General features: G+C 33.0%; 1 protein-coding gene and 1 long non-coding RNA gene across 2 annotated transcripts in view; one reads left to right on the top strand and one right to left on the bottom strand.

Moving 5' to 3' along the window:
- The window catches only part of GABRG1 (gamma-aminobutyric acid type A receptor subunit gamma1), a 59,861-nt gene extending 47,241 nt beyond the window's left edge, over window positions 1–12,620 (bottom strand). Inside the window, exon 1 of the mRNA XM_010980338.3 lies at window positions 12,517–12,620. Within this exon, the coding sequence (XP_010978640.1) occupies window positions 12,517–12,620 (104 nt within the window). The remainder of the gene's footprint in view (window positions 1–12,516) is intronic.
- The window catches only part of LOC135321506 (uncharacterized), a 204,593-nt gene extending 191,929 nt beyond the window's left edge, over window positions 1–12,664 (top strand). The window contains exon 3 of the long non-coding RNA XR_010381331.1: window positions 12,582–12,664. This is a non-coding gene — a long non-coding RNA (uncharacterized LOC135321506). The remainder of the gene's footprint in view (window positions 1–12,581) is intronic.
- Window positions 12,665–13,015: the final 351 nt, after the last annotated feature.

Below are 13,015 nucleotides of genomic sequence, written 5' to 3'. Positions count from 1 at the left end.
AACATTTATATATGCTGAGTGAACACTCATTTCGGGAAAAAATGTATCATTTTCTTTTTCTTTTTTAATTGAAATATAGTCAGTTTACAATGTGTCAATTTCTGATGTACAGCACATTGCTTCAGTCATACATGAATATACATATATTAATTTCCATATTCTTTTTCACCATAAGCTACTACAAGATATCAAATATGGTTCCCTGTGCTATACAGTATAAACTTGTGTATCTATCATATATACCATATTTTCTTAGATAATGCTCTGGAAATTTCTGGACTCATTCTCAAGCACTTCTTTCAAATAATCTGAATAAGTATAATTTTATCATTATTGGAAATACATAGACTCCTCAGTGTATAATTTCACTAATTGTTTATTTTACTGATGTATGCTTTTTATTGTTGTTATCAGCTGTTGAGTGCCTAGAATGCACCATTAAGTTCCTGCCATGTTTCAGGAACGGTGTGACAGCTTTTTTCTGTATTGTCATGTCATTTGATCCACAGTAATCTGATGAAATAAATATGACTATTCCTATCTTACAGAAGAGAAAAAATAGATTTATAGGGTCTCTAGGATCCACACTATTAAGTAATAGAGCCAGGATTTAAAATAAGGTTGACTTAGTTTAGAGACTCATTTTCTTTTTTTTGAGGTTTCCATAGTATCATTTTATCTTTATTAAACAATCCAGAGTGGTTGGATTTTGAGTTTTCTAATTTATAAGAATACAGCAACACTTCTGATAAGTAAGTAGTAGGGGCATAGGTTGGAAGCTTAGTCTCTGCTTTTGAGTTTTAAGTTAGAACAATAATCTTAAGGAATCACACACACACTCTCTCTGATGAAAAAGATTTTCTAATGTCTGTGCTCAAACTTCAGTCCAATGCTTTAATTCATTTATAGAAGAAATACCGTGTACGACAAATGTGCTAATTGCTGAAAACAAAGAGACAAAGAAAATTGCATTCCTGATCTGGATGATTTTATTTTCTAATAAAAGAGAAAACTATTCGTGTGATACAGAAAACCATCATGTGCAAAGATGCTTATCACAGTGTTATCTATAATAGCACAAATTTTAAACAATAAGAGTATTTTAAGCAAATTGTGCTGCATCCATATGACATAATGGATGCATCCATCCAGTTGGTGATTGTGAAGAGTCTATAAAATATGAAATTATTTTCATAATGTAATGTTATATAAAAAAACCACACATAACAATTGGCTTTTATAAAAACCTAGGTATAAAACGACTAAAGATTTAACAGGAAAGCAGCATAATGAATATAATAAGTATTCTATGCTAGTAGAGCTATAAAAAGTTTAATTTTTTTCTGTATATTAATTGTATACTATAACTTCTGCATAATTTTGTAATGTAAGTACATGAAAAGGAGTTAATCTGACAATAATTTCTATCTAGAAATGAACTACTTCTTCCTACACACCAGATAGTGCCCTGAAATAAATTTCTAATTATACAAAATAAGTAATTCAGTAGAGCCTTTTATAGAGAAAGGCAGGGCTTTCTACTCTGCCAAGAAAACAAAAGTGGCAGCCCTAAAAAGTTGCCACTCTGTTCTCCCAGGGAGGGAACGTGGTTGACTGACAGCCCAGCTGCTGGCCCTCGGGACCAGCCCTGTGTCTGCACCAGATCCAAGCTCCCCCAGGCTGCTTTCAGGCAGTAACTGAATATTGTTGCAATGCTAGTGCTGATCCACTCCTGCAGGGCTAGGGCCTCCTCTAAAGGTCAGCTTGTGTTGGATGACTCCCACTTGCCTGGCCAAAATCTGTTTTGAACTCTATAGCCTGAGACTCTTTTGACCCAAATTTCTTCTTTCCCCTGTACTTTCACAGGGGGTCAGACCTCCATCATTATCTGAAGGCTCTCTCTGTTTGCTTCCATCTCCACTCCTGTCCCTCGCACAGGCATTTTTCTCAAATATCTCTTAAATGTCTAATCCCATCTTGGCATTCGCCTCTCTGAGGCCTTTGCTCTCACAGTCTTTAATTGACACTTGCAAATTTTTACTAAAGAAGGTTTTCGAGTCATCCATGTCAGTGTTGGTTTTTTGCCTTACTAAGCTATTTATACATTTACAAATCTACCTGATTACATAATAAATTATTATAAGCAAAAAAGTACTTTAATGAGTGTATTGCTCTCCTTAATACAGTAAGCAAAAGTTTTAAACTGATGATAACTAAGAGACAGGTCAAGTAAAGACAAGGCATGCTAAGTCATAGGATTATGGAAAAGAATTCATCTTTACAGCTAGAAAAAAATAATCTATGTCTATATCAAGTCAGTCAATATAAACTATTTTTCGTATGTAAGGTAAACATTCATCCAGATTGTCCCAGAACGATCTTGATTTATGCCTGTTGTCTTGGAATAACTCACCCCCTCTTTCACTCACAAATAACTTAATTTGGGTGATAAATTGTATAGCTGTACCCTGTATATAGTTCATTTAAAGTATCATATAAAGACTGCAAATGTTAATGTCCAGGTTTTGACCCTTGGGGAAGATGCCCACTAAACTGTTAGGACAGTGCAGATGGAACTTCAAAGCCAGGCCTCAACAATGATCTGTTGCTCATGACAAATCTGTGTTTATAAGTAAAACATCAGATACATTTCTATAAGTTAAGTGACAAGTTTCAGGAAAGAAACATATCTGTTCTAATGTTTCTGAGTAGACTTAATGTCAATGACTGTAGGAGCTAACTTTTTAAAAATATGTGTTGGCACTGATTTTAGAGCTGGAAGTCAAAGAAAATAAAAGTAAAATTAAAAAAAAAAATTAAAGTCTTATTTTCTTTTGGCCATTATAGTCTAGCTGCTTAATTCTTTTGTACAAAGCTCTTTTTAGGGTTGTAGCACTGAATTAGTTTTATTGCACATAAAAGTTAGTAGAGAAGCAAAATAAGTAGAAGAGTAATAAATAACAAAGTTATAGATTTGAACTTCTAGAGCTTTAGAGAGGTGAAATGATAGTCAACTCAACTCTGTGATTCTCTGATTAGCACAAACGAATGGGGGACCCATCTCTTAACACACATGGAGAAGAATGCTTTGGACATTTGAGGAGGGGGAAGGGAAGCAGGCCTAGAATACTATGTATGTTTTACTATATGCTTGAATCTGTCCAGTGTTTGACTCTACTATAAAGTTAATCACATTTCATCTTAATCACTACCTTATTTTTCACAACCCTCTATTTGCTCATAGAAAGCAGGGGTTAAGGTTTTCAATGTGATACAATTGGCACCTAGCCTGACACATAGTGTGTATCCAATTTAAAAATTTACTAAATAAATGAATAAATGGAAAGAATATTAGAACTCATCCTGCTGTTTATAGGTAAAATTATAGTGAATCAAGAAAATAAACAACTAAAAATGTTGGACTTAATTAGAGAATTGATTAGTGTAGTTAAACTAATATAAAATTAATTTTACAAAACACAGTAGCTTTCTGATCCTAGTACTAATCCATCATGAAAAAAACGATTTAATTCACAATGACAACACAATCTATAAAATAATTAAGAAAAATATATAACAGGGAAGGTATAAGGTTTATGTGAAGAAACAAAAAAAACTAATTGGAGAACATAAGAACAAATAAAATAAAGTCAAAGTAAACATTCTTGCTATAAAATAATATTATTAATATATAATTATCAAATTAGTTTATAAATTTAATAAAGTTTCAATCAACATCCATAGTTCCTATGTAACAGGTTAAAATCATTATACTGTAATTAAGTGGAAGAATCAATGTGAGGGTGTACAAGAAATTATTGGTAAATAGAATTGTTAGATGAAATTTGCCCTGCCAGAATAAAAGAAAACAAAATAAAGTTACTATAATGAAAATCATATTGTGGTAATACATAAAGAAATCAATGAGAACAAAATCAAACATTCAAATTCAGATCCCAAGAGTACAAAAATTTAATGTATAATAAACGTGACTAGTCAGTTTAGAAATGAAAGGATGAATTATTCAGTAAATTGGATTGAAATACTTATTTAGCCATTTACAAAAAATATATTAGACTCCTACTTACATAATAAATTACAGATATATTAAAGATCAAAATATATTAAATAAAATATATGACTATTAAATAAGATACTGAATTTTTTTAACTTTTGGAGTGAGGAGGCTTTTTCTAAGCAACATGTAACCAAATCAGGAAAAGAAAAAAAATAAAAATCTGACCAAAAAAAATAAATAGATGATGTAAAACAATTTAGACAAAGAATAGAGACAAAGGATAAACTGAGACAAAGATATTTACAACATAATTGGTATACATGAATTCAGAGGAGGACAAAAGCTAATAAATACATAAAATTATGCCAACATTTACTGGTAGCAAGGGAAAATAGATTTAAAATCTGACAAATTTTAGCCATCATAATGACAAAATATTAAAAGATTCATTACATTCTGTACTGGTGTTGATATAGATAAATTGCATTTTTATAACCATTAGTAGAATAAATTCCTCTCTAGCAAGTAATTTGGCAACACTGATGAAATATTGAAATTAAAAGCATGTACATATGTATATAGGTACATAGTAACAATGTTCATAATAAAATGAAAGAGACTGTTATGGAATAATTTAATAAATTATGATACTTCCACAATATAGAATACCACTTCAACATTAAAAATGAGGTACAACTAAGTGTACTAATCTAGAAAAATATCTTTGATATTGGTTGTATGACAAAAACAAGTATTAGATTTCATTTGTATAAAATATATACACACAAATGTGTATATATATTATCTGAACTTCTGGAAAAATTTGGAAGTATAGGCTTCAAATTGCTTAGTAATTTTGACAATAAGTATTATTCCATTATTATTAACAGTATATGATAAAAAACATGACATTAGGGGAAAAAAGTTTTGGTTTTTCCTATATATTTTAACCATATATGTATATACATATATAATCACTTAGAGATTATTTAAATTATTTAGTTAAAAAAACAAATGAAAATAAGGTCTAAAGTATTTATGGTAAAAAGCTTTAAATTTAAAGACATTTTATGTCCACAGAATAGAACAGAAATTGGACTGTATATTAATGGTTCCACAATTTGAGATGTGAAATATTAATCTAGGAGAAAAAATAAAATGTGACATTTTCATCCACTGTGAATTTTCTGTAGTTTCCTTGGTAAGGTAGAATACATAGCATCCTTCAAATTATATCAGTGTTAGGAAATTAGCAACAATAGACATTGATTTGGGCACAGAGTACCACACTGTTAGATTCAGAAAGGGGTCTGGACAATTCCTAAATCTATTAGAACACAGTTTGATCTGGTTAGACTAGATATAAGAATGTACAATTGTAACAGCTAATGAGAAAAGGTATAGATAGATATCAAATAAATTTTTAAGATGTCAGTTAGTATAGTGGCATATTTTTAGAAAGAGAACAAAAATGGAAAAATTATAAAATAAAGCAGAGATTATTTTTTCTTAACACCTCTGCTTATAATTATGAAATTTATATAGTTTAGTGATTTATCATTAAAATAAAAACAAATATTAATGATAAAACAATATATTCTGACAAATTTGGGATTTTTTTATTTGCTTTTTGGCTGGCCAACTCTGTTTTGTTAAAACGGAGTTTAGAAAATTGGGAACCATGCCTCCAAAGAATAGTATTCAGGGGGATGGAGAATACCCAGAAATTATAAATATTCTTTGGGGACTGCTTCCATGTGAATATTTTTTGGAGGAAGGAAAGAAACAGACTTTTCATTATAGTCTATTAAAAAAATTACCATTGGATTGAAAGTATATTAAAACCAACATCACTTTATATCCATAGAGCTTAACTGACATAAATTAAACTTATGAACAACATAAATCTTCATGACATTGACATTCTCTAAGCCTTTGATGTTCTTATGCATCAGATAAATTCTGTAAGGCTGCTAAAATTTTTGCAAAGTGGAAGCATAATATTTAGGCTTATTAAATTATAAAACATAGTAAAGGATCTTAAAATTAAATAGAAGGAAGAAATGGGAATTTACTCTTCTGAATGCAGAAAGATATACCTTTCTCCTAAGTCTTGGCATCATAAAAGGAGAGATGAAATATTTTCATTGGCATAAGTATTCTCTCAGACCTTCCCCTTCAGAAAAGAGAGACTACAAATGAGTAGAACTGAAACAACAAAACGCTCTTTCTAGTCAACTCCAGTTATGACAATATGAAGGTTTTTCAAAAAGAATTGTTACCAAAGAAGTGACAGAAACAAATATACACTCATAAGCCACTTGCACGGAGTAACAAGTTAGTTTGTAAAACACAAATGTCTGAGTAACACTTAAGTGTAATCCAACCAATAGGGCTGCTTTGTTCTAGTCATATAGCTATTTAGTTGAAAAGGTAATCCTTACTCCAAACACTCTTCTTCATGAGTTGGAAAATTATTCTGATAGCTCTACACATCTAGGATGACTGATAGGTAAACGATGTCCCTACATTGAAGCAGTTCAAAGATTCTGCAACCACAAGTCATAGTCCTGGAAATCTACCCAAAGATTAACTTGCTTTCTAGAGCACTTGATTCTAGCGGACTTACAGCTGCGTGGAGAACCAAATCATACGCTAATCATACCAATATTAAGACATTAACTTAAACCCACTATGTTCTCATCGTGGACTTTCTGATATGCCTATCCAACTACAGGTTGGAGTGCAGGGTCTATGTTAACTCTCCTTCTATATCCCTCCTAGCACCGTCTCTACTATTGTTACTTGGTACTAGTTGGTACTCAGTGTGTTTGTCTAAAAATAAAGAGAAATGTTAAATCTCCAAATGAATTGTATTTGGAAGGGAAGGATTCCTACAGTTCAGAAGTTCACTATTAAACTATATTATATAGGTTTTAATAGAATGCTGTTATTTTAATCCACATATTAGATGACCAAAGTAAAAGGTACCTTAGGAATATAGTTTTCAAAAGGCCTGCCACACTATGAGACCATACCTCTGGCCACAGAATAGTAATGTTATATCTCTATGTATATTTTTCACCACCACTTAACCTGAACTTTTGCCCATCACAGGTGAGAACATTCAGTCTTTTCCCAGAGTTGTGATTGAAGACGGCCTTCTTGATGTCCCCACTATAGCTCATCTAGAATTCTGAGTAGCAGTTATGGCATTTTATTGTCTGTACTTGTTTATATCAATAGACCATCCCAACATTAACTACTAAGTTCAGTGGGGGCAGGAACTCTGCCTTCTTTGTCCAGCACGCATACTACCATTCATATGTATATGTTGTATATGTGTGTATATATATACTATCATATGTGTATGTGTGTGTGTGTGTGTGTGTGTGTCCTATATACATTATGAAAACACTATTAGGGCAAAGATTATGTCTTGCTTACCACTTTATCTCCAGTTCCCAGACCTGTGTTTAGCACATAGTAGGCACTGAGTATAACAGTTGTTGAATGAATGCTAATGCTCAATAAATGTTTACTAAATGATTTAATAGCTAGGGTTATTTCCTGATACATGAGACTTCAGTTGGTTAAACTATTTTAGTACAGACAGAATTAGATTCTGAGATATTTAAAAATAGAAAAAAATATAAATTTCATCTGCCTCCCAAAGAATACAAGATCTCTAACAAGCTTCTGCTTGAAGTCTAAGATATCCATTATTTTGTTAGAGGGCTTTTGTATTGATGAAAATCTGCCTTGCTGTAGCTTTCCCTACTTGGTTATGATTTGTCTGTTACATCTATACATAATAAATTCAATTATGATTTCATATAGCATCTTTAAAAAATATCTGATTCTTCAACAAAATTTATCTAAATTCTGAATTCTTGCTCTTAACTCTTTATCCCTTGGTGTTTTTTCTAGAACAAGTACTCCAGTTTGTTGATATTTCCCCTAAAATGATTAATACAACATTGTGTATAATATTCCAGATTATATGATAGAAACACAGTGGATTGTATACTTACTGTGCTTCTGTCAATTGCATTAACCTTTCTTTCCTTTCCTTTCTTTTCCTTTTCCCTTCTTTCCCTCCTTCACTTACTTTTTCTGCCCCTTCATCCACAGTTATGATGAATGTTTTGATTTACATGGCATTTGTAATTTTAGAGAAAAGGTGATTAAGATGCAGGCGCTGGGCAAAGAGCACATGATTCTGAGTTTTGGATTCAGCATTAACAGCAAGATGATCTTTAGTGAGTCCCCAAAAATGGCTGTGCCCTGGTTTTTTCCATCTGTAAAATGGGGAGAATAGCAGTATCTGGGCTTTATTTCCGTTTCATGCTTGATTGGTGGTTTGGCTAAGTATAACCTTCTCAGTTGGACATTTGTCTTTAGAATTTTAGAGACATTTATTTCCCTCATGGTTTTTTGGTGTTGCTGATGAGTAATTTCATAGCTTTCTAAATCTCCTTCCTTGATTGTAATCTTTTCTATCAGTACCCTCTAACCTTAAAAATGTAGATGCCTTTGTTCATCTTTGGAGTTCTGAAGGTATATTTCCCTTTTTTGACTAGAAGATGTTTTCCTTTGATTAATACCATAAATCTAGGTCTTAGCAGTGAGTAGAATGGCCATATGCATATAGAGTACTAGACACAAGTACTATCCACATGGTTAGTATTTAAGACTAGTTTATTCACCACTGTAAACCCAGCAAATTGCACTGTGTAGAGCACATAGCAGGCATTCAATAATACTTGTTGAATGAAAGACTGAATGATCTCTTCCATAAACCAAAACATATTTAATAATGCACAAAGGATTCAAAGCATTTACTTGACTTAAACAACTTAAACTAGAATAAATAATACTAGGATTACTGTGATTCCAAGAATATCTATTTTTATGTCATTTAAATTAAAATTTTAAATGCCATATACTTTGCACAAATTTTCTCTTTTGGTCTTGAAACAGCTGAAAAAGTAGATGTAATTTCTACCATTCACAAATGAGGATTCTCTTCCTCACAGATTTGCCTGAAATCACCCTAGAGGGAAGTGATGGAGCAGAAACTAAAATTTACACCTAATGTTCAAGTCCAGGATTGGTAGCATGTATATATGTGAATTATTCTCCTAAGGCCCATACATTCAATTTATGCTCACTCCTCCTCCTTCCCCCATGGCAGTAATTCATCATATTTTGATACTATCTCAAGAGACACTTTTTCAGTTTTCCACCCTGTCTTGTCTCCTTTCCTTTCAAACCCCCTTCGTTATTATTTTCTTAGACAAATTTTAATCACCTTTGTATAAATATAAAATATTAGATTTGTCTGTTTCATTTTTAAATGAAAAATCAAAACATTTCCTTTGGTTGCTTAACCAAAAGTGTGTCCCACAGTATATATAACAGGATAAAATGTTAGAAGAGCATACCTAGTGGACTCAATCCACAGGGGATTTATTAATTGTAGAATTTTACATTTTAGCTTCAAAATCATTTTGTCTCTCAGTTCTTCTTTGAATAATTAATATCATAGAGCATCACTAGTCATTTTGTCCTCAAGTTTGCTTCCATATCTTATTAGAAAATGAGGCCAAAAATCCAAATGCTTAAAGAAAAATCATGCACTACCAGCCACAAAATATATAACTGAAATTTTTTGAAAATAATATATTTTATAAAGCAATTATATTTGAAAATTGTCATTTGGGCAGTTGATTGCTAAATTGTATGATTGTTGACTCATGAAATTGTTTTAAAAAACAGAAATGAGTTATTTTCCTTGAGCTATCTCAAAATATAACTTCTTAGTCAAAGCGTATCATAAATTACATTTTAGAAGAGCTAAAATCTCAAAGCACTTTTTCAATTCTTTTCAAAAGTCTGATTATAATTATATTTTTCAACATTACAAATAAGTCAAATCAAACTTAAGAGATTTTAAACACTTGCCCAGATGCCATACAGCCTCACAGAGAATGAAACGTAGGAACCATGACTACAGCTTTTAGTTACAACAGGATTGGTTTTCATAGCTCAGCAATATAAAAATCAATAAAGTGTCCCTCCTTTATGCTCCTGATGAAAACTAATGAGGAAATAAGCTACTGTCTCTGATTAGATACAAGAAATACTAGCTTCCAATCTGGTAAATCCCAAAATGGGTGACTTTGAAGATTTAATTTAGACTCCAGCAGAAGATATCAATAGTCTTATGTAAACAGAACCATCTGTGGTTAGTTTTAGAAAGGTTCCCTCAAAAGGAGAAAGGAAGAAGAAAATACGAATGTAAATGCTTATGCATGTTAACATCCGTTATCTTCAACTAAATATTAAAAGGATGAAAAGTTCACCACAACTGTAGCTAGCTACTTTGAAAAGTGAAGACATACACTGTCATAACTGAGGCCCTAAGAGCTAATTTACAACAGCAACATATAGCTTTATTTTTAATATGTATTTAATCACTGGCCAGAATAATCCAGATTCTCTATAGTACTATGATAAAATGATTTATTTTAACTGTATAACACATCTCTCCCTCTCACTCACTCATATATATGGCAAGAAAATAGTACAGAGCATTCCCGATTAGAATTTCCCTCTTGAAAACTACTAAGAAAAGCCAGTGATGCCAGCACTGAGTTATTTTCTGTTTCAGTTCAAATCTTAGACATACTGAACATGAAAACTTGAAGAAATCATAAACACTGTGCTACTACCCTCCAATTCCTAGAAGAAGGAACTGTGCTCAGAGAGGTTAAGGGCTCTTGACACATAGAATCACGTCTCCAGTCTGCCAGAGCCCACCTCTGTCCACGGCACCACACCACTCTAATTCTGAGCAGCTTGAAGACAGTTCTGAAACTAGTTACGATGCTCATAATGTAAATCTCCTCAGGAACAAAATTTATTATTTAAACCCAAACATCTTTTTTAGATAGACAGTGTGCCCTTTAGTAAGCAGCTTATCTATGAGGTTGCCAGAGAAACTTGCACTTACAAAGATAAAGGAGCATACTGGTTGATATTTCGAAACACCACTAAGTAAGTCTGTTTTTACTTTTGAGAACACAGATTCATTTGTGATATTATCAAGATACATGAGAGCACTGAAACATGGTCTACTGAAATATCTTCCATAATTGTATAATATATTCAAAGAAATAGATCATTATGACACAAGTTATACATAAGAAATAATTAATCAAGTAGTATTTTTGTGCCCATGCAGAACATTTAAGTTTCTAAGGGAAAGGGGTAAATTCACTAAAACTGTAATATTGGGTGTCAAACATATTCTGGCAAATCTAATATTACTTACCCTGTTTTAATCCATTCTCTATTTTGGGGGAGAAAAATCTGCTAGTAATGGCAAAAAATTCACTCTAGCTATAAGCTAAAAATAATCATCATAATAATTAACTTTAGCAATGATGCAAGTAGTTATAAAGATATGTTTCCATCTCTGTAGTGACTGCACTTTACTGGAGTTCTAAGCAGGATCACATATATACCTTAACATAATTTTAAATGTGCATTTGTACAAAACACAGTTACATGATATGAGTAGTTTGTCCAAGACCTTTATAGTATCTATGTCGCAATCAGTATATTTTAATTTTGTTCACCCACTACTTCTATATCCAGGTGTGATATCTGAGTATTTTATTTTTCTAGCAGAATGATTTCAAAGTTTTATTGAAAAGTATTACAGCCCAAGCAAATCAAGAACTGTTCCTGTTGAATTGGAGGCTTGGGGGTTGGTAATCGCTCTCCCTCTCTCACTTTCTCTCTCCCTCTCTGTGTGTCACACACACACACACACACACACACACACACACACACAGCCAGAGCTTTCATATCACCATACAATTCTTATTTACTTGTACACAGCCAAGTAAAATAAAAATCATTCAAAACTCAATATGCATGATTATTTCTAAGTTAAATATGACACACTTTCAACCCTGATGGATTTTTAGCCATATTTATGATCTTTCTTGATGTAAAACTTTGCTTTTTTAGAATAGCAAAAAAAAAAAAAAGAGAGAGAGAGAAAGAAAGCAATATTAGTGAATAAAAAAGCATCATACATACCATGCTGTGTAACAAGTTTCTAAAATAACTTTTTATTTAAAATGCAGAATCATCCAGAAAGTTCATCAATGGCATTCAATCACCAAAGGCAGTAGCAAAATCATTTCTACTTCCTGTCCCCACTCCCAGTAACTGAACCTTTACTAGTTTCTACGTGCTTCAAGTCAAAAACAACTGAGCTAATCTCTATGCTTCATACATAGGCTAATTTTGTTCTATCTGCAAAAGAGTAGATCTAATCAAAAATAAAATGATGGTAAAATATTGCACATATGCTCACTGAAATGAAATTTATTTAACCTAGAATGATTTTTGAAAGAAAGAGAAGTGAGGGGGAAAGGGGCGGGGGGGGGGGGGATACCAAAGAATAGTTTTTAACTCACCAGTTTCCCAGATGCAGAGTCAGTAAGAGGAATATCAGCCTCACCCCTCTCCTTTGACTCCACAGAAGAAAAGGGGAGAAGAGAAGAGCTTTCCGAGAACCCATCAGGATCGCTTTTTCCGCTCAATTCTCCAGACCAGGACTTTTTCTCCCACCGCAGCTGCAGCCCGGTGAGTACGAGAGGACGGAGTGTGAGAAGGCAGTACACCTCCCAACCAGGTAGGGTGCGACTCCCAGCGGAATCGAGCGAAGGAGCCAATCAGACCGAGAGGATGCTGGCATAAATTATCTGAAAAAGAGTAGGGCCAATCAAAGGCCCAAAGAGGCGGGGCTTCCCCTACGAGAAATCGAGCCCAGTAGGGAAAAGGGCTCCGTCTTTCTAAAAGAAAAACAAACCTCTTCTCCCTCGCATCCTCAGAGAAACAGTTGCGTGGCCCTGACAGACTTCCCTCCCTAGGGGAACTTGGCTTCCCCCCTCCCCCAGCCTTCCCTCCTGTCCA

Source organism: Camelus dromedarius, chromosome 1 (genome assembly GCF_036321535.1).
Source record: "Camelus dromedarius isolate mCamDro1 chromosome 1, mCamDro1.pat, whole genome shotgun sequence".
Lineage (NCBI taxonomy): Eukaryota > Metazoa > Chordata > Mammalia > Artiodactyla > Camelidae > Camelus > Camelus dromedarius.
The sequence above is the reverse complement of the archived record's forward strand: the minus strand, read 5'-3'. Positions and strand labels throughout refer to the sequence as shown.